The sequence below is a fragment of the Oryx dammah genome, unplaced genomic scaffold (genome assembly GCF_014754425.2).
Source record: "Oryx dammah isolate SB20612 unplaced genomic scaffold, SCBI_Odam_1.1 HiC_scaffold_2, whole genome shotgun sequence".
NCBI lineage: Eukaryota > Metazoa > Chordata > Mammalia > Artiodactyla > Bovidae > Oryx > Oryx dammah.
Genome location: NW_024070186.1, coordinates 40027025 through 40050209, shown reverse-complemented (window position 1 = coordinate 40050209; position 23185 = coordinate 40027025). Strand labels below are relative to the sequence as shown.

The 23185-nt window shown below is 42.4% G+C and overlaps 1 protein-coding gene across 1 annotated transcript in view; it reads left to right on the top strand.

Moving 5' to 3' along the window:
- The window catches only part of MINDY4B (MINDY family member 4B), a 39833-nt gene that overhangs the window by 13606 nt on the left and 3042 nt on the right, over positions 1 to 23185 (top strand). Inside the window, exons 5-10 of the mRNA XM_040265198.1 lie at positions 132 to 223; positions 2059 to 2224; positions 3278 to 3343; positions 9818 to 9888; positions 11663 to 11735; positions 12317 to 12478. Coding sequence (XP_040121132.1) covers positions 132 to 223; positions 2059 to 2224; positions 3278 to 3343; positions 9818 to 9888; positions 11663 to 11735; positions 12317 to 12478 — 630 coding nt within the window. The remainder of the gene's footprint in view (positions 1 to 131; positions 224 to 2058; positions 2225 to 3277; positions 3344 to 9817; positions 9889 to 11662; positions 11736 to 12316; positions 12479 to 23185) is intronic.

Genomic DNA, 23185 nt, shown 5'->3' with positions numbered 1-23185 from the left:
AGGAGGGAAAAGGCTGCCAAGAGTAAGTGATGACATCCATTTCCAAGAGTTCATTCTTATAATGTGGTCCCTAAGTGTTCCAATACCATTGTAAAGCCCTGCTCCTCACTATTCATCCACTCCCATTTCAGGGAGGTGTCCGAAGCATTCAGATGGCTGTACAAGGATCCATCATTAAATACCTGCTGTTTACAAGGAAGGGAAAAGACTGTAACTTCCTCAGGTAAGAGGCCTATGATAAGGACTCGAAAAGAATTAACCATTTTATGAAAAACTTTATGGGCTAAACAATCACCAGGGAAAAACCCCTGGGTTGCCTCAGGAAGGAGACCTGACTCAGAATGCAAAACATGGGGACTTACCTGGCAGTCCAATGGTTAAGACTTTGCCTTCCAATGCAGGGGATATGGGTTTGATCCCTGGAGAGAGAGCTAAGATCCCACATGCCTCACAGTCAGAAAACCAAAACATAAAACAGAGGCAATATTATAACAAATTCAATAAAGATTTTTAAAAAACAGTCCATATTAAAAAGAATCTTAAAAAATAAAAAAAGATAGAAATGGCCCTGGTTCTCCCAGAGGGGCTGGATTTCACAACTGGGGAGGGCTCTCCCAGAGTCCCCCTCAATGTTCAGCTGCAGGAATAATGCTGACAGTTTTTATGCTCCACCGCAGACCACCCTGACAGGTAAAATGAAGCACCAGGTCTCCAGGTGGGCTCAACTGACAACATTTGATGGGAAGCCCCAACCTAACAATTCCAGAGAGAGAACAAAAGGGGCAATGAAAAGCCTCATAAATGAAGAATTCACCCTCCCACTTAATCAGGCTGACAATGCACAGTGTTTGGTGGCTGCCTATATTTTAAAAAATCAGTTCAAATTATTTTGTTCTTAGATGTTAACAAGCCCCTATCATGTGCAAGACTATATGATTGCTATTAGGAGAAACAGAAATAATTAAAAGGCACCTACCAACCCTCGAGCAGGATAAGTTATCACCCAAAACAGGAACTGAATATCTCATCTATCCTAAGAACATGAATTGCCAGGTTCCTTAGAAGCAGAGTCAAAGATGGAAATTCTTTATGCAGATGATTTATTAAGGGAATGGATGTCCTCAGAAGAAACCTGTAAGAGAGCGGAGTAAAACAGGCTCAGGAAGGAAGAGAAGTGGAGGAAGCAGGTGGTTGCCAGTGATGGCTATGAAACACATACATTTGCTATACAAATAGACAGGGAAGTTGGACCCATTGGGATTATTTGACAGGGCTAATGGTTAAGGATAATCTAATGGTTAAGTCAGGAGGCACACTGCCTTCATTCAAGTCACTGCCCTACTGCTGTAAAGGCCGAAGACTAGGGGCAGACTACTCGACCTCCCTGTCTTCCCTTCCTCACCTCTAAAATAGGAGAAATAGTGTCCACCTCACAGCTTGTTGAAAGGATCGAATGAGGTGATATGTGTTAGGTGCTTAGGACAATGCTGGACCCAGGGAGTGCCAAATGAGAGTAAATTACAAGTCACTAAGGGCAACCTGAAGGCGGCCTCAAACGACACGTAGGATGTGATCAGCCAGAAAGCACAGACAGGACATGCATATTAAAGGCAGTGCATGAGAAAAAGCATAGATGTGGAACACAGAAACAACATCCAGGGGACTGGTCCATCTGGGGCAGAGGGTTTGCAAAATGGAAGTCTGGGAGATAAACCTGGGAGGACTGTTCGGGGTTGCACTTTGGAAGGGCCTGTGTTATGGGGTTAGAGAGTTTGGATGGAGCCTGACTAGAGTTCAGGAGAGAGGGCAGTGTGGGGATTCAGTGGGGACCGTAATGCACAGGGTGGAGAACCAAGAGGAATAGTGTGCTGGGATGAGGATGCCTGTTCCATGGGGGCAGAGAAGACGAGATCCCCCATGACATTCTCAGAGTGCAGGCTGATGAAGGAATCAAACAGAGCCATCCTGTACTCAGAAGGGTTCCTGAAAGTGGAGGCCCGGGCCCTCGGCTAGGTGATGTTCTTTGCCACGTGTTCCTCCCCTCCTTTTGCATTGAAGCTTGTGCAGGATAAGCAAGCACGATCAGGACCACACGCTGGCGGCGGTGCTCGCAGGCATCCTGTGGGCTGCAGGAGCAGCTCAGAAGGCCACCATCTGCCTCATTACTGAGGACACTTATGTCGCCCCAACTCCTGGCTACTCTGGGGACGGTTTCTCTGAACGGGTGAGTGTGCTCCTGCCCGTCCTGCCAGATAAAGGTGATGGAGCCTAGGTGAGTACCAGACTTACCATGGCAATGGAGCTGGAAGCCCACTGCTGCTCTGGTGTAGACCTCTACAGTGTAAGCATCTGATGTGACCAAAGAGGCAAGGATCAAGGTCGTGAGGAACCCAAGCAGCCAAGACAGAGATGCTTGCTGTGAATTTCTCCTTCCAAAATTTACCATGATCAAGAATATTCCAGGGCCTTCCCTGGTAGTCCAGTGGTTAAGACTTCACCTTCCCATGCAGGAGGTGTGGGTTCAATCCCTACTCCGGGAGCTAAGATTCCCACATGCCTCATGGCCAAAGAACCAAAACATAAATAGTATTACAACAAATTCAATAAAGACTTTAAAAACAGTCCACATCAAAACAAACAAAAAAGTATATTCCATACCTAACAGAAAAGAAGCAGATTCACAGAACACAAAGAACAAAGCAGTGATTATCAGTGGAAAGGGAAGGACGGAGAGGCAACATAGGGTTTGGGAGTTAAGAGGTGAAGACTATTATGTATTAAATAAGCTACAGAATTATTATACAATATGAGGAATATAGTCAATATTTTGTAATAACTATAAATGAAATATTGCCATTAAAAATTGTGAATCGCTAGATAGTACATTTGTAATTTATATAATACCATGTATTAACTACAACAAAAACATTTTTAAAAAGAAAATCTCATGCCTGAAATTATCATAAACTACACTTTCATAACTAATCTTTTAAACTTGGCTAAATTCTACCTATTAGGAAAAAAAATGTGTTTATGATTTTCCTTCTCAAGATACCATATTGGTTTAAAACTGAGGAAGGCAAACTTGAGACTGGTGGCCACCCAGTTTTACCATGTATGTTTTACATGACCTTGGGTAAGATAATATGTCAGTTTTTAGCACTGTGATTTTGCAATGAAACAAAGAAGTCCCTTGAGGTAATAACAGTGAGCTGACATCTTCTAGATGTGACTTTCATCTTCCTTTTCATTTTTATCTTCTATTTCTGACTTATAGCTCCAGCTGTTTGAACTTTCAGACAAAGAAGCCACTGAGAAATTCATCTATGATCATTTACAATGTGTAAGTGTTTAAGTATTGAGGTAATTCCTTTATGTTGAACTGATCTTACAGGAATTTTCTTCCTTTTATAAAGTATATTTCTAATGATGCTTGTTAAGAAAACCAGGTCATTTTGAGGACTAAGAGAGGGCGGAAAGAGAGAAAGAGAAGCCTGTCTCTCCCTCCCCACAATCTAGAGAGAGGCCAGATCACACACAGGCCTGCTCACAAATGCCTCTTTCTCCTTGGCTAATCAAACCCAAAGAATAATACTATAGAGGGCACATACAGCAAGATGGCTTTTATGGGAAGAGAAAATTTTACAGGAGTCTTGCCTCCTCTGAGGGATAAAACATAAAAATGGTAGTCTAAATTACCAAAATGACCATTCACATTGGCTCAGAAAAATGACTTTCCATCTGAAAAAAGTGCCCCCCCTCACCTCTTCTAGCAGCCCCTTCTACACAGTGCTCTCCCCTGCAATGAGTCTTCCCCACCCCCTGGGTAGGCATGACACAAAGTAGGAGACAGCGATGGCTGAAAATGGAAGGTGCTTTTGTAAGATTCCTCTGCGGAGAAAGAAAGGATAGTTGGTTTTCCAAAGAATCAGAACCTTACAATGTAGCAGGGTAACTATAAATCCATGTGTATGTGGCTTGTATGGAAAGGGGAAATGTGATTCATGAAACTCAGAGCTCCATGCCTTTCAAAGGTCACAGGGATGGAAAACTTGAGCATGAGTTCTCAAACACACACTAGCAATAGGTTCTTGGGTAAACTAGTTACCCCAGACCTACCTCCTCCATCAACTCTTGGGTCTATGTGGTAGGCAGAAGAACAGTCTCCTGAAAGATGTCTATACTCCACCACCTGGAACCCATGACTGCTTCATTACATGGTAAAAGGGAACTAAGGTTGCTAATCAGCTAACTTTAAAATAGGGAGATTATCCTGGATTACATGGGTGGGTCCAGTGTAACTACAAGGGACCTTATATGTGGATGAGGAAGGCAGAAGAGAGGGGAAGAGTGGTGTGATATGAAAAGAGTATCACCCCTGTTGCTGCTTTGAAACTGGAGGCCGTGAACCAAGGAATGTGGACAGGCTGCTGCAAGATAGAAAGGGCAAGAAACAGATTCTCCTCCAGAGCCTCCAGAAGGAATGCAGGGCTGACGACAATTTTTTTTTTTTCTTTCTTCACTTGGGTATAGTTGGTTGGGGCTTCCCAGGTGGTGCAGTAGTAAAGTACCCTCCAGTCAATGCAGGAGATGTGGGTGCTATCCTTGGGTCAGAAGACACACTGGAGGAGGAAATGGCAACCCACTCCAGTATTCTTCCCTGGAAAATCCCATGGGCATGGGACCCTCCAGACTACATGTCCATGAGGTCACAAAGAGTCGGACACGACTGAGCACGCACACACAGAGTTGCTTTTCAACGTTGTGTTAGTTTCTGCTAGAGCTGCTGATACCTCAATTTTAGACCAGTAAATCCCATTTCAGACTTCTGACCTCCAGAACTATAAGATGATAAAATAAATCTGTATTATTTAAGCTACAAATTTATGGTAATTTGTTCCAATAGCATTATGAAAGCAATCAAAGCTGTGTGATAGATTTTAAATTATCTGACATGAAATGTTAGGCTAGAAGCCTGCTTAGGGACTCTCTGTTGCAGAGGGAGATGTTTAAGGGGCTACACAGAGAGGAACCACGTAAGAAATTACTTTCCTAGCCAACAGAGGGAAACCCTTCCCTCTCTACCTTCCACCTCCTCAACTCACCCCTGGGAGAGTCTGATTCAATAAGAAGGACTTTCACATCTGCAACGGTTTCTTAAGTGTAGCCAGAGCTGACAATTGGAAAATCAGAGCTAGAGCTATATATAGGGTTCCCCTCAAAGGCTAAAGGTTGAGCTGGAATAAGTAATAAACAGAAGTGGAATCAGACTGCACAGCACAGGTGGGTTCTGCACAAGAGCTATCCGTGTCAAGCACACTCAAGCTGACCATTACTGTAGCTATGCTGGGGCAGGGCCAGTGCCATTTCCTGAGTGAGGGGGGATCTTGCTGCATAGATACCCCTCTCAAGGGCACTCCCAGACCAGTGGCTGCCTGTGTGATCAGCCTCCATCCAGACCTTCATCCAATGTCATTACTATCAAAGAACAGGTGGGGCGAGGAGTGAGAGATTGGGACTGACACATATACACCACTGATACTATGTACAAAATGGACAATGAATAAGGACATACTGTATAGCCCAGGGAACTCTACTCAGTGCTCTTTGGTGACCTGAATGGCAAGGAAATCCAAAAGGGAGGGGATATATATGTATATATATGGCCGATTCCTTTTGCTGTACACTAGAAACTTAATACAACCTTGTAAAGCAACTATACACCAAATAAAAATTAATTTAAAAAAACATTAAAAAAAAAGTATCTCTGTACCTATCTTGAGGCAGGGATCACAAGCTGAAAAACTGAGGGCTACATGTGGAAGCAGGCCTACTATTATTATGGGTTGAGTTGCATCACCCCCCCCAAAAAAATGTGTGTGCCCCAGCAGCTGCGAATGTGTTCTTACTTGGCTAGAGAGTCTTTGCAGACGTCATCAAGTTAACATCAGGTCATGCTGGATGAGGGTGGGCCTCAATCCAAATGACTTCTATCTTTATAAGAAAAGAGAAATTTGGTCATAAACACTGACACGTGCAGGGAAAACACCATGCAATAATGGAGACTAGAGTGATATATCTCCCAAACCAAGGATGCTGAGGACTGCCAGCAGCCACAAGAAGCTAGGAAGATACCAGGAAGGTTCGTTCTCTCGGGCCTTCAGAGAGAGCATGGCCCTTCTCTGACACCTTGATTTCAGACTTCTAGCTTCCAGAACTGTGAAAGAATAAACTTCTGTTGTTTCAAGCCTTTCAAAGAATAAACTTCTGTTGAATTTCTGGCCACTTGTAGGGCAGTTGTAGGAAACTCATACATCTACCACATAGGATGGGCAGTGTCAGTTCACCTGGTGTTGTATTTTTAAAAATTTGAGTCAGTGAACTTCAAAAAGAATCAGAAAATTCCATGTCAAAACCTAAAGGTTTAGCTCCTTCTGGCCAAATCAGAAAATCTGGCTGCACTAGATCTATGTTCTATCTAGCATGTCCTCCATTAGCTGATATGGGGAGCAGTGACTCCCATTAAACAAGTCATGATAGACTGAATGATGTTACCTAACTGGTCAAAAGGAACTGCAGATGAGATAAAGTTCATGGTCTCAGACGGAAGATTATTCTGAATTTCTCTGGTGGGTCTGATTAATCATAATGGTTTTAAAACAGAAAGAGGATGGCAGGAGAGTCAGAAAAAAAGGATGTAATGAGAGAAGCAGAAGAGAAGCTATGCAATGTGGGGTCACGAGCCGAGGAATTAAGACTACTACTAGAAGCTGGACAACACTAGGAGACACCATTTCCCATAAAGACTCCAGAAGGAACAGGGACTGACCAGCAGTTAGGATCAAGTCCAGAGATACCAAGGCTGGACAGCTAGCCTCTAGAACCCTGAGATGATGGATTCCCATTATTTTAAGCCAACGAGTCTGTGCTCATCTGTTAAGACAGCAACAGGAAACTGACCCAACGGTGCTCGCCTCTGCCTCAGGCTCCACCTCTCCCCTTTTCTCTTACGCCCTGCAGTACAGCCATTTGGGTTCCCATCTGGCTCTGGTGGCACTGAAATTTGTTCTCCTGCATGAGATTCCAGCCCTTGTTAGCACACAGATAGTGAAGCACAGATTAACTCACAAAAGGGAAAGCATATGCATTTTCACAGAAACCTTCCTGAAACTATGCCTTTAAAGAAAAGGCTTTAACCCTGGGCACTTTGAAAGCCAGCCAAGGAGCTTCTTCTCCTCAGCAGGTAGAGTACTGACACAAAGCCAAGATAAGGCCAACCAGTGGGAGGCCCTGAATGTGGGTGGATTATATCCTGGAGCTCACAGGGCACCTTCAGAAAGTTCAGAGCAGAAAAGTAACCTGGCCAAGAAAAGAGACAGGGAGAAGTCCTTTAGAGAGGGACGGATAGTAATTTTTCTATGGTTCTATTAATAGCATGTTCTAAGAACCAAGGTGAGCAATGCAAAAAAACATAGAGGGAAACAACAGAATGGGAAAGACTAGAGATCTCGTCAAGAAAATTAGAGATACCAAGGGAATATTTCATGCAAGGATGGGCACAACTAAGGACAGAAACGGTATGGACCTAACAGAAGCAGAAGATAGTAAGAAGAGGTGGCAAGAATACACAGAAGAACTGTAAACAAAGATCTTAATGACCCAGGTAATCACGATGGTGTGACCACTCACTTAGAGTCAGATATCCTTGAGTGCAAAGTCAACTGGGCCTTAGGAAGCATCACTACAAACAAAGCTAGTGGAGGTGATAGAATTCCAGCTGAGCTATTTCAAATCCTAAAAGATGATGCTGTGAAAGTGCTGCACTCAATATGCCAGCAAATTTGGCAAACTTGGCAGTGACCAAAGGACTGGGAAAGGTCAGTTTTCATTCTAATCCCAAAGAAGGACAATGCCAAAGAAGGTTCAAACTGCTGCACAATTGCACTCATCTCACACGCTAACAAGGTAATGCTCAACATCCTCCAAGCTAGCCTTCAATAGTACATGAACTGGGAACTTCCAGATGTTCAAGCTGGACTTAGAAAAGGCAGAGGAATCAGAGATCAAACTGCCAACATCTGTTGGATGATAGAAAAACCATGAGGACTCTAGAAAAACATCTACTTCTGCTTCATTGACTATGCTAAAGCCTTTGACTATGTAGACTGCAACAAGCTGTGGAAAATTCTTAGGGAGGTGGGAATACCAGGCCACCTTACCTGCCTCCTGAGAAATCTGTATGCAGGTCAAGAAAACAGTTAGAACTGGACATGGAACAGTGGACTTTCAAAATTGAGAAAGGAGTATGTCAAGGCTGTATATTGTCACCCTGCTAATTTAACTTATACACAGAGTACATCATGTGCAAAGCCAGGCTGGATGAAGCACAAGCTGGAATCAAGATTATTGGGAGAAATATCAATAACCTCAGATATGCAGATGACACTACCCTTATGGCAGAAAGCAACGAAGAACTAAAGAGACTCTTGATGAAGGTGAAAGAGGAGAGTGAAAAAGCTGGCTTTAAACTCAAAATTCAAAAAACAAATACCATGGCATCCAGTCCTATAACTTCATGGCAAATAGATGGGGAAACAGTGGAAACAGTGAGAGACTTTATTTTCTTGGGCTCCAAAATCACTGCAGGTGGTGACTGCAGCCATGAAATCAAAAGACACTTGCTCCGTGGAAGAAAAGCTATGATCTACCTAGACAGCATATTAAAAAGCAGACATTACTTTGTTAACAAAGGTCTGTCTAGTCAAGGCTATGGTTTTTCCTGTGGTCATGTATGGATGTGAGAGTTGGACAATAAAGAAGTCTGAGCACTGAAGAATTGATGCTTTTGAACTGTGGTGTTGGAGAAGACTCTTAAGAGTCCCTTGGACTGCAAGGAGATCCAACCAGTCAATTATAAAGGAAATCAGTCCTGAATATTCATTGGGAGGACTGATGCTGAAGGTGAAGCTCCAAAGTTTGGCTACCTGACGTGAAGAACTGATTCATTGGAAAAGACTCTAATGCTGGGCAAAATTGAAGGCAGGAGAAGGGGATGACAGAGGATGAGATGGTTAGATAGTATCACTGACTCACTGAACATGAGTTTGAGCAAACTCTGGGAAATAGTGAAGGATAGGGAATCCTGGCGTGCTGCAGTCCATGGGGTCACAAAGAGTAGGACATGATTGAGTTGATTAAACAATGACAAAAACAAAACAAAACAAAACCAAGGTAGACACTGTACATTATTTCCTTCAACTTTTGCAATAATCCTAGGGAAAAGGTATTTTTATCTGCAATTACAGATGAGACTGAAACTCAGAGAAGCGAGTTGGAGTTAGTATAATAGAACTGGTTTTGAATTCAGGTTTCTGTAACTCCAAAACGATTTCTAGAAAACTTCTCTGCTCCCCCTGAGTTTAACAGGGTAATGAGGAGGAATGCAGTGACTGAGGGAGGCTAGATAAAGGCCATCCAGAGCAACTCTGAAGGGCTGGGCTAGGATGGATGCTGGAAAAACGGAGAGGGAAAATACACTAAGTCTTAGCCATGAGTCAAAGAGAGTCACGTGATATAAGTGGAGGAAAGAAAGACGGGTTGAAAACCAAGAGCATGATGGTGCCACTGGCAGGCCTGAAGCAAGGCAAGAGGATGCATTTGATGGTGGAGATGACCTAGGGAGGCAGAGAGAGCTTCCACTGTCTTTTCGTCAGCTAGAAAATATCCCTCAGGCTGTAAATCCTTGAATTCGTGCGCACAGGTACACAGCGATGCACTGCATTTAGACAAATGTCTTTTTCCTTTGTTTTCCAAATAGTTCAAAGGAGAAGGATGCCGTGGCGTCATCTTATTTCTTTACAGCCTGATCTTCTCCAGAACATTTGAAAGGTAAATGCTACAAATATTTGCACAGATATTTCCTATAGCTCTGGGGTCACATGAATTATGTTCTCCTGTGTTGGAAAGTATTTTCATGCCTTATTGGAAACATGAGAGCTATTTTTTTTTCTAATAGACACTCTTCTGTTGATGCATCCTTTTCTGTAGTTCGGTTTGGCCATATTCATGGGAGAGCGAATGTCATCAGAAAAGTGCGAATCTACTTTTCTCACACTGTGGGAGGTTCATTCTTGTGGTTATAAATATTGGCAGATATCACTCAGGCTTATTTGTACAACTTTCATAAATGAAAACAATTCATGATTTCTATATACAATAAAATATATACCCACAAATATTTATTTTGTCCCCGTGAAATGCAAAGTACTGTTCTTGGCACTGTGGGATATACAAATAAAACAGGATATGGCCCTGATCGCCTCTCAGGTTCTAGTTTGGCAAAACCCAGGTATACACATACAAAGACTGGGAAAGTCCCAGACGGTACTTGGTATGTCAGATGATGTGCAAAGACAATGACCCTTAAGGGATGCCAGAGGAGGAAGGGTCCCCAACAGATAGGGTAGTCAAGGAAGGCTTCTTGGAAGAAGGAGACCTTCTTCTGGATGCTAAAAAAGGATAAGCTTTTGCAAGTCAGAGAGAGAGAGAAATACAGGACTTCCAGAAAGGAAAATTTTCAAACCTTGAAGCAATGTTCCTGAAACTTATCATTTGCATATCATACTTTTATGATATATTATTATTTGCTTAACAATTTCCTTAAATTGACACACATTTGGGATTTCCCTGGCAGTCCAGTGGTTGAGACTGTGGTTCCACTGCAGGGGGCAAGTGTTCTATCTCTGATGAGAGAACTAAGATCCCATATGTTCCATGGTGCAGACAAAAAAAGAAAAGAAGAAAAATTCAAAATCAGTACACATTTAAATATCCTCTTCTTAAATTTAATATCCTTCAAATATTAATATGTTAATATATATGATCAAATCATTTATTTGCTGTGCTAAAGAAAAAATGTATTAACACATGAATGTGGAACTTTTAAAATGCGCATATCTATATCAACTAATATCAAGCCATACTTTAGGAAACACTGCCCTGAATTATATCTGATGCTTTACCCATGTCTTTAGGTTTGATTCACAGAAGCGCCTGACCTTCCAACCCTGTGACTAGGTTCATCCAAGAACACATACAGTTCACTTACTCAGCATCTCCCTCTGGGTTACAGCTGAAGCCACTTTCCACCTTGATATTACATTGCCCTGGGTAGAATCCTGATCCCTGGTCCCCGATGAAACAGTGGAAACTGCAACCAAGAAACGGGCTTAATGCCAAGCTGGTATTTTCCCCTTAAACAGTCTGTTCAGCTCTGCCTTGGGCCAGCACTCTCTGGAGTGGTCACAAGTCACCACCCTAAGCCAAGCATCCCCTGGGACTCAGAGCAAACAGTTTCTCTGCTGAGTCCAGCATCCCCACAGAGCCCATACCGAAGGATTATCACATGTGATGTCTGTCACTTCTTCCTTCTCCCTCATCACTTCTCACTGGATTCCCCCAATGGCATCAGAATTTCCCCAAACAGCTCTACGGCCCCAGTCCTAGAGGCTTTCCAGGGGACAGATGGAAACACACCAGGCACACGGGAAGGACAGTGACCAGACGAGCTCATGTTAGTGCTGCTCTGTGTTGGGGGGTGAAGGCAGGAAAGGCTGTGGGTCCCTGAAGCAGTCATGGTCTCTGAGTGCTGATGATTCCGCAGGCTTCAGAAGGAGCTGGACGTCTCCACCACTCACCTACTACAACCAAATGCTGGAGGTTTCCTGTGCAGGCAGGTAGGTTGTAAGACTACCTTTTTATTGTAGAATCTGTTATTTATTTTATTTTAAAATAAGGCTTTTATTTTTTTCAGTTAAGTATATTCCCTCCTTAAGTGAAGGGTGATCAAATTATCTTTGAAATACTAAGATGCCCCCCTCCTTTTTTTTTCACTTTTCCACTTTCCATTACTGTCCTTTTTAGCTTACCTCTAAGAGTCTGCCATCCCTCAGAGTCTAAAAATGTTAGAAAATATCTTGACAAGACCCCCCTCCCCGCCAGGAATCCCTCATAACTGAAAGGAAAGCACTATAAAAATATCTTAGTTTCATGCATCTTAAATCACAATTATAGAAACCAAAGTTTAAGAAAATATTAAGGGCCTGTGGGGAGTTATGGGGCATGGCTCAAGAAAAAAATTAATAAACTCCTATTTTAACTCTACCAAACATTTATAACATATGTTTTTCCAGAATTATATACTGTGGGATTTCATTCTTTTCACTAAAAATGGTAATCTCTGTGATTATGAAAATAAAAAAATTAAGTCCTTGTGTCAAGGCTATCTTTACACATATTTGTAAAATATGTCATCTAGGCGGTTTTGAACCTGATTTTAACTGGAAGAGCAAGTCCACACATCTTTAATGGCTGTCAGAAAGGAAAGTCTCAAGAAATATTACATGGGGTCCTGACCCGCAGTGACATCGGCTATTTGCAGTGGGGTAAGGACACTTCAGAGGATGACAGGCTTTCACAGGTAAGTGTGTTCCAATTCTCAACCGCACCACCAGTGTCTCTATTTGGACATTTTGTTAAGTCTCTAGATTGCATGTGTCCATACTCAGCTGTGTCCAATTCTTTGAAACCCCATGGGTTGTGACCCATCAAGCTCCTCTGTCCATGGGATTCTCCAGGCAAGAATACTGGAGTGGGTTGCCATTTTCTCCTCCAGGGGATCTTTCCAACCCAAGGATCAAACCCACGTCTCCTGCACTAGCAGGTGGATTTTCTACCACTAGCTCTATCTGGGAAGTCCTAATTCAAATCTGAGTTTATTTTTTCCTTTACTACTTTACTGCATGCCTCTCACATGCACATACAGACACACACAGAGATTTTTCCGGGTCTAAATGGAAATACATGAGTCTTGCTTTATATTTTGCTTTATCAATTTTTATGTACATAGAGTACAGGTGATACAAATAATATGCAAATCATTTTTTAAAACAATACTTGAAGTATACAAATAAAGTCCCCTAGCATCCCCACTCATCAGAAATCGATACTGTCAGCTGACAATGAGTATCTTCCCAACACTTTATTTAGGCAAATACAAATGCATATATTGTATCTATTACTCAGAGCTTTAAAAATCACTGAAAAAAAGGGAACTTCACTTATGAATGCCTCTCAAAACACTTTCTAGCTCTGAGGATTTATAACCTCTGACAACCAGAATGTAGACTGTGCTGTTGAAAAGCACAACCAGAGAATTGAGTAAGATGTGATTCTGCAAAAACAACCAGTAAAGAGAGTGAGGAAGCAAGTACACCCACCCGAACCACAAGTCAAAGATGCTTCTGTGATATTTTCACAAAAAGTTCATCCTAAAACCTAGGGAAGGCAAGGAGGTTCTGTGAGAAGCAACGCTTCTCTGGAGCAACCCTGAAACTAGCTGGGATGGAATTCAATACGATGGTGACAAACGCTCCCAGGTTCACGGTCTATCAGTGCCAAACAGCCCCACTGCTCAGAGCCTGTCCTGTCCTTCACTCTGCTGGTTCAGGCTCAAAGTCTCTTTCACATGTACAGGACTTTACACTTAAAAGGTCTTTTTATATCTATCACTTCATCTGGCTTTCCTCCTACTGTTGGGTTCAGCTACAACGTGTTATTCATGAAATCAGCACATCACAACACACACAAATCATGTCTGACGGTGTTGGGAACGTGGCATCTGACTATCACAGAATGACTGTATCTTTTGTACAAGTGTGTCTTCAAAGTTTACTAAGTATTTCTTGAGTTTGAAGTCTAGTCCATCATAGAAAAATGACAACAGAAACTAACATAACATTGTAAATCAACCACACTTCAGTTTGAAAAAAGAAAAAATGAGAAGTGACAGATAAACTAAAAGTAAAACAAATGAACCCAATCCATCACCCAGGATCAGTTCTCTCAGAAATTCTTCCTTCTCTTTCTCATATAAATACGTCCTATTCTACTTCTTCTGAACCCTGTCTTTCTCATGTGATACAAATGTCCTTATATGTCAATGAATATGTGTCCTTCATCATATTTAATGGATGCAAACATTTCCACTATATGAAACTGAAAAACTGTACTTTGAATATGTCCTAAACAGAGAATGGATCTGTTATTACTATAAAATTCCTAATTGCTTGTCCCTGATAATTTGGGAATTCATCTTAGAATTTGATGTATATAATAACAAGGAAAACTAAGCCAAAAATAGGGGACTTATAGATTTCATTATACATAGTTTTCTTTCAACCGCACAAGGTCACTTAATGTCCTTGGTTAAGCACTCTGTATCTATTAGAACCCAGGAGTAGGTCAAGACTCAGTCTGGTAGGCTACACTGGGGGCAAGTTTCAAGGAGTGAGGTACCAATTATTATAAAGTTCTTTCACCATATTATTTCACCACATCCTCACTACAAACTACAAAGATTTAAAACAGTGTTTCTCATAGTTCTGTCATCTGAATAGGTAATTCACAAGCTTTGTCATATCTTCACACCACCTCTGTTGCTATTTGCTTAATATTTTCCGTTAAATGAACTCACTTCTGAAATTTGAATCTAACCTTTGCTATAGTGGGCTTCCCCGGTAGCTCAGCTGGTAAAGAATCTTCCTGCAATGAGGGAGACCTGGGTTCGATTCCTGGGTTGGAAAGATCCCCTGGAGAAGGGAAAGGCTACCCGCTCCAGTATTCTGACCTGGAGTCCATGGGGCTGCAAAGAGTGGGACAGGACCGAGCGACTTTCACATACATACATACATACATTTTCTACAGCAGCAACATAAGCAATGGACTTGATACACTATTTCTTTCTAACACATATTAAATAAATAGGTAACCAGTTTTAAGGTCAGTTAAAGCAGTTGTTGGAAAAGACTCTTGAGAGTCCCTTAAACTGCAAGGAGATCCAACCAGTCCATCTTAAAGTAAATCAATCCTGAATATTCAATGGAAGGACTGATGGTGAAGCTGAAGCACCAATACTTTGGCCACCTGATGCAAAGAGCTGACTCATTTGAAAAGACCCTGATGCTGGGAAAGATAGATGGTGGGAGGAGACGCCTGAGTGAAGGGGACGACAGGGGATGAGATGGTTGGATGGCATCACCGACTCAATGGGCATGAGTTTGAGTAAACTCCAGGAGTTGGTGATGGACAGGGAGGCCTGGTGTGCTGCAGTCCATGGGGTCGCAAAGAGCTGGACACGACTGAGCGACTGAACTGAGCTGAAAGCAGTTTTAGGTTTACAGAAAAATTATGTGGAAAGCACACAGGTTTTCACATATTCCCTGTCCTTATACACGCATGGCTTCTACATTATCCTCCACCAGAGTGGTACATTTGTTACAGCTGATGAACCTACACTGACATGAACCAAGTCCATAGTTTATGCCATGGTTCGCTCTTGGTGTTTACACTCTGTGGGTTTGGACAAATGTATAATGACATATATTCTCCATTATAGCATCGTACAGAGTAGTTTCACTGCCCTAAAAACCCTCTGTGCTCTGCCAAGTCAACCCTCCATCTCCCTCAATGATGGATCTTTTCACCGTCTCCATAGTTCTGCTTTTTCCAGAGTGTTATTAATATATAGTTGGAATCATAGTATGTAGCCTTTTGGGATTGGCTTCTTTCACTTAATATTAATAATATGCCTTTATATTTTCTCCATATATTTTCATAGCTTGATACCTCATTTCTTTACAGCACTGGATAATATTCCATTGGAATATTGTGAATAATATCTCTGTGAACAAATATTATTCCACTGATATATCATGGTTTATTTAGCCATTAACTTATAAAAGATACCTTGGTTGCTTCCACATTTTGGCAATCGTGAATAATGTTGCTATAAACATCCATGAGCAGGTTTCTGTGTGGACATAAGTTTTCAGCTCCTTTGGGTAAATATCAAGGGGGGGCAATTGCTGGATCACGTGGTAAGAGTATGTTTAGTTTTATAAGAAGCTGCCGAACTGCCTTCCAAGGTGGCTGTGCCATTTGACATTCCCACCTGCAGTGGATGACGGTTCCTGTTGCTCTGCATGCTTGCCAGCATTTAGTGTTGTCAGTGTTCTGGATTTCAGCCACTCTAATAGGTATCACATTGTTTGTTTATTTGCATTGCCCTGCTAATAAGCATATGCTTATTTGCCATCTGTCTATTGTCTTTGGTGAGATGTCTGTTACTCTTAGGGAGCGTCTAAAATTATCGGTGCTCAGGTCATCCTCCAGAACAGTGTCAGCTATATGTGTGTAGGACCTGTGTGAACACACAGCCCCACACTGAAGGCTCTGCTGTCACTGCCTTAAAATTCTTAACATTTTTTGAACAGAGGCCTCCAGTTTTTCATTTTGTACTGGACCCCACAAATTGTACAGCTGGTCCTATCCACTGACTCTGGTTTATCTGGCCTGGAGACCACCTGGGAATCAAGGTTTTTTAACCCCTCAGGTGTATCCAGAGTTAGAAATCTCTGTTCTTGAGAAAAGCTGCTTAACCTCAGCACTGCTAATACTTTGGAATGGATAATTCTTCGTGGTGGGGGCTGGCTTGTGCATTATGGGATATTCAACAGCATCCTGGCTTTTACCCACTAAATCCCAGTAGTACTGTCCCACCCCATGTGACAACCAAAAATGTCTCCAGATATTGCCAAATGTCTCCCATTGGACAAAACTGTCCCAACTGAACCACTGCTCTAAAAAAGGTGTGTGGGGGGGAGAATCTTGTTAGACTTAACTGATTAAATCCATGGTATACAGAATTAGAAAACTACCGTTTCAAGTGAAATTACAACAAAGAGTATCTTCTTTCAATACTGATATTTCCTTCAAGTGTGAGAAATGTTGACAGCTTTCCATTCCTTTTTACCAAGGTGTCAGGGGCAAGTTTCAAACCTTAAAATTAAACAGGCATTTGCTAAACAGTGACTAAGCTGCTCCGAGAAAAGGGACTGTATCAAAGGCTATGCACCCCAGCCCCAAAGAAAGTAAGATTGAGAGAAAAAGAGAGCTTCAGAGAAGCAAGAATTCATAGCAATCCAGTGCCACCATTTCCCCTGGATCACATATCTTTCAATACAAGTCAGCTCTGACCAACAGTGCTGCTAAGTCACGCTCTAAAGAAAATTACCTGCAGAGCCTAAAATATCCTCCAGTAATAAAATGGATGTTTGTTGGGACCTTAAATTCTGTCAAGAAGCCAAGGTCTAAGGTTTAAAAAAAAAAAAAAGCAAAAGCTTTCTTGCTGGGAAGAGGGCAAAATGTAGCCAACCTCAGGACCACCATCCAAATACCTGCTCACAGATTGGAAGTAGGGCAAAGGATGGTGAGACGCTGGGTTAGCTTTAAAATCTACATAAAAATCACATCTACAAAGCTTCCATCTTTTCAAAAAGTGACTAATGTGGCTTTTCATCTTTCCTTCTTAGAGTCAGTGTTCTCTCCCCAGGGAGATGCCTATGAATCCTGCCCTCAGTGAAAATTGCCTGAAATTGTACACTAATGGCTTGAAACCCAGAGGATGTTTATTATGTTGTCTCTGACATGCACTTGAAGTTTGGTTTCAGAACAAATGTATTAAAGAGCAAATATAGGCTGGCAGGTAGTTTTACTTGAACTGCTGAGATATATGACTCTGTTAGGCATCTACATATGTACATATAAAGTTTATTTAACCTGAAGGTGCTTTTTTATTCTTTCTAAGGCAGCTCATTATATTCTGGGAAAAAAGCAATCTATAACTCACCAAATATTATCAAAATAATTTTTGTATATAATGATTTTATATCTATAAGAATCTTATATTTTCCCATCACTCCCGAAGCTGGCAATTAAAGTATTTTTTAAAGCTCAATCACTCCTGAAGACGGTATTTTTTAAAGCTCATTTAGTCATTATAGTCTAACAGCCACTTGTGCAGAGCACATACTGTGTGCTGGGCTCTCTCCAAGTCATTGGTAATGATATCCTCTTTCATTTAACCCTCATTTCCACTCAGAGATACAATCGGTATTAGTTCAAGTACAGGGGCTGTTGTGTGATCATTCATTTTTTTTCTTTTTATTGGGAATATAGCTGCTTTACAGCATTGTACAATGAAGTGAAACAGCCATATGTGTACATATATCCCTTCCCCCTTGACCTTTCCTCCCCTCCCCACATCCAACCCCTCTAGGTCATCACAGAGCACCAAGTAGCTGTTTGTTTCAGAGATGAGAAATCCCAGACTGAGAAAGGTGTAAGAAGGCCACCAACTAAGGAGGTGTCAGGGCCAGGATTCTGAGCCCAGATCTACATATGTTCCAAGGCACTTTCAGCCCACTGCCTGTCATGATCATCTCTACTTGTTTCTGATAAAGTGGTAAACACAAAATATTTGTTCTGGGTAGGATATCTTTCAGAGGTGCTTCTGTAATCAATGTACTGACATAGACATGTATGTTTGTATGTAAGATCTATTACAGATCCTGCCCTCAATCTCCTCAACATCAGGGTCTTTTCCAATGAGTCAGCTCTCTGCATCAGGTGGCCAAAGTAAAGACCAGGGACAGGAGGAGAAGGGGGCGACAGAGGATGAGATGGTTGGATGGCATCATTGACTCAATGGACATGAATTTGAGAAGACTCTGGGAGATAGTGAAGGACAGGGAAGTCTGGCAAGCTGCAGTCCATGGGGTCGCAGAGTCGGACACGACTAAGTGACTGAACAATAAATACAGATCCTCCGATGCTGGACTACAAATGGTTAGATAGTGGCAAAATCATGGCTCGGTCTTAGAATGCATAATGGTTGTACTCAATATCTAAAACTTTATCCACTGACTACTAGGTTAAAGCAGTGGTGAGTTTGAGTTGATTGTGAACTGCAGGTACTGGTGGCACACACCCTTTCAAGTATCTGTCACCCTTCACCTGTGGTTTGGCGGACTGTATCTGTCACTATGCACTAGGAGGACAAGCTCAGTGGCGCTCAGAGATGCGCTAACCAGAAGACTCATCTGATGGTAGTGCATACAGATATCTAATATTTCATAACCTTCTATCATAAAACTTCTTGCAGCACAGCTGTTTGCTCAAAAAAGAACCAGATGTGGTTCAAGGGCAGTGCTTTAAGCATCATTGGATTGAGGACCTCACAATCACTCCCTTCCCTTTCTGCTCTGAGGCATGGTGACTCTGAACAAGGGTATGCCAAATGCATATAGGTATTGGAGCTAAGTGGTAAGAACCTGCCTGCGAATACAGGAGACATAAGAGATGCAGGTTCAATCCCTGGGTCAGGAAGATCCTCTGAAGAAGGGTATGGCAACCCACTCCAGTATTCTTGTCTGGAGAATCCCATGGATGGAGGAGCCTGGTAGGCTGCAGTCCATGGGGTCGCTAAGAGTAGGACACGATTGAGCAACTTCACTTTCACTTTTCACTTTCATGCACTGGAGAAGGAAATGGCAACCCACTCCAGTGTTCTTGCCTGGAGAATCCCAGGGATAGGGGAGCCTGGTGGGCTGCCGTCTATGGGGTCGCACAGAGTCAGACACGACTGAAGTGACTTAGCAGAAGCATCAGCAGCCTCGGGTGGGCATTCTAAATCTGAAGATTATGTGTAAGCACTGGTAAGAGAAACCTAATATAAGAAGTTTTCTGAGTTCAAAAGAAAATCAATGTGCTGCTTGGCAGAACCTGCTGTCGCCGTGAAACCCCCTCATCCGCCGCTGCATCTGTCTTCCCTAAGTGAATCTCTTCTAACTTGGTGATAAAATTGCAGAGATTGCAAAAACGCACGTCTTTCGGTCCCAATGTCACAGCCCAGTAGGTGAGATTTAAAAAAAAAAAAAGCTCTCATTAGATGACATGCAAGCCCCCCAGAACCCACCAGACTGACAGTTCGTGCAGCACACAGCCAGCTCCCCGCAAGAAGAGGCACTATTTTGAAGCCTCCCATCACTTTTCTATTTGAAGATACAGGTTTGAGTGTGCAGTTCCAATACCTAAGTGAGAACATAAAGTAGTTTGAGTCTAACACCATCTGGAAAACCTTAGGAGGTTCACATTATCTTTGCACCTGCCACCGAGAAGAAAAATCAACTCTGATTTTCAGAAGGAACGGAAGCCATTTAGGTCTTGCTGGAATTATTCCCCCGACAGCCCTGGCAGAGCACATCACCATCTGAGTCCTACCTTCTTCCCTCTTTACATTTTTCCCTTTAAAGAGACTGACAGGAAGAAATCCAACACTGAAAGTACCAGATGAAGCTCCACCCACTGTTCTCTACCCCTGAGTCGCTGGGGTAGCGCCTGGAAAACACAACAACAGCCCTGCAAACTGGCTAAGAGAAGTTACATCAACTCGTGTTCTGGGTGGCAGAGATGAGAGCCAGACTGTGAAGAGCCACGCGGGTGAATCGTCACCAGGAATCGGAGAAGAAAGCACAACATTTCCACACCTTTCTCCCAATCAGATCACCAGATGGGGGCCCTGGGACTTCACCACCAAGCTCCTTGTGCAGAGGCTCATTCCCAGAGCCACTGTTCTGGAGCCGCCCTGCGCCTGCGCTCAGTCACTGTCCCGTCCGACTCCTTGCGACCCCATGGACTGTAGCTCATCAGGTTCCTCTGTGTATGGGATTTTCCAGCCAAGAATACTGGACTGGTCTGCCATTTCCTCCTCTAGGGGAATCTTCCCTGACTCAAGGATCGAATCAGGTCTCCTGCATTGGCAGGCGGATTCTTTACCACTTAAGCCACCACATGGACAGATGGATCCTCACTGTCTGGTGCTTAAAATTTGTCCCTTCTTCCTATCTTTGTAACTTTACCTTCAATGACACCTGCTATGAAAGGTTTGATTGCCGCATGGAAGGCTGAACTGACTGGGCTTATTACACAATAAGTGAATTTAAGGAGAAAGGTGTTTTATTTATAGCACCACTCTATCACAATTTAATTTCCTTTTTACCATGGCAACTTGAGGCAACATGCACAAATTCTGCATTGATGACATCTCACCAGTAAAACATACTTAGAATTCTCTTTCGTGGGGAGGTTAGCTGATAAATTGTTTCTATCCCAAAGCAATACAAATTCTTAACTGAAGATGCCAGTCAAACAGATTCCATGGTGCACTGAGGAAAGGGCTTTGATATTTGACTCGGTTCAGTTGGGAGGTGCTCAGTTTTGGTTCTGCAGGACTCCCTTTAAACCAAGCATGTTCTAAGCTGTAACCTGAGGCTCACTTCTTGGAGAGTTAAAACCCAAAGTGCTGTGACAGACATATTTCTCTTGACCAGAATCTCTCAGGGCAAGTGGGACTTGCCTGCTCAGTGCAGGGTCTCCGAATGGTTACTTTGAGTGCTGGAGATTGTTATATTTGTGACTCCTTTGTTTTCCTCCTACTTTAATAAGATCATGAGTAGCTTTGAGTTCAGAAGAGAAAACTGTTGCACTGTTGCATAAAATCACAACAGTGCAGTGGCCACACCTTACAGAGTATGAATCTGAGCTCCAGCTGAATTTTGCCAACGTCACAAAGATTTTGTGAAACAATACCATGTATGTCTACAGTCAATTACATCCACCCACACATCACTTACAGGAACTTTCGCTGATTTAAAATCAGCCAGAATATGCATCTGGAGTTAAAATGGAGTGGCACTTTATTAGAAACAGCGCTCAGTTTCCTAATTAGCTTATCCATATTTTCAAACTTAATAATTCCAAGTCCTGAGGATCATATTTTGATTATACATAACCTTAGTACTATCGCAAGAAGGCCTAAGAAAGAGCTTATTTTATAACTAATGAATGGTGATGACGTTCTTTGGAACTTGGGGGGTGGATTCTGGGATGTAAATACATGGGGTTGCTTCAATGGCACATCCTCTGTGTTTTATTTCCAATGTAGCCAGTGGGAGACTTGCCCCAAGTTTGGTGTATTATACTCATGTTATACTCAGTCCAGGGAGGGCTGGTGTTGATGTGAGCAGATGAGCATGCCCACTATGAGCATGTCCAGACTGGGGTGCTGGGCTTACACCCCTTTTTTCAACTATAAACTAAAACTGAGGTCATTTCTTTTAAACACAGTAGTATAATTTTTCTCCAGTAGCTAAAGAGTAAAGTTTAAAGACAAAAGCACCTCTGATTCACCCACTCACCCACAACTGAAGAATTTCAACTCTAGAAGAAGGAAGGGATTTGAATAGAATGATTGAGAAATCAAAATGTCAAGTTACTAGCCTTTATTACTTGGGTTGACAAAACTCGCAGTCATTTTTTCAAAGCTGGATTTTCCACGCAACAGACTTTGTTCCTGAACACACAGTACAACTCTGAGGACCGAGAAGAAAAGAAACAGAATAGAATTCTTTTGTTATGGGAAGATATGCCACAGCTGAGGGTCCAGAGCTCTCCCTGGCATCGTGGGAAATGATGGGGGTTTCCATGTAGCTCACGTTAATCTCTTTATGTGTGTTTTTTTTTAAGTGTTTTCTAAAAAACATTAATGAGTTTCAATGGCATTAAAAAAAATATGTGCTTCCCTGCCTCTTTAAACAAAATGGGAGCTATCATCAAGCAAAACACTATAATCCTGATTTCCTCATGTGTTTGGACTGCAAAGAGATCAAACCAATCAATCCCAAAGGAAATCAACCCTGAATATTCATTGGAAGAACTGATCCTGAAGCTCCAATACTTTGGCCATGCAAAGAGTTGACTCATTGGAAAAGACTCTGATGCTGGGAAAGATTGAGGGCAAGAGCAGAAGCCGGTGACAGAGCATGATATGTTTTAGGTAGTATCACTGATTCAACAGACATGAGTTTGAGCAAACTGGGAGATAGTGAAGGACAGGGAAGTCTGGCGTGCTGCAGTCCATGGGGTCACAAAGAATTGGACATAACTTAGTGACTGAATAGCAACAACGAACCTCAGGGGTTACTGGAGTATGCAGGATCCTCTACTAGTGAGCCTCCCAGAGTGGTGCTTTGGTGAATCTGATTCACTGGCCTGAGAATTCAAGGCTGAATTGACAGTTGCCTGGAAAAACCAGAAAACAAGCTGATTAAAACACGGAACTTAGGCTTCCCTGGTGACTCAGTGGAAAGGAGGAGATGCAGGAGACACAGGTGTGATCCTTGATCTAGAAAGATCCCACATGCCACAGAACAACTAAGTCCGTGCACCA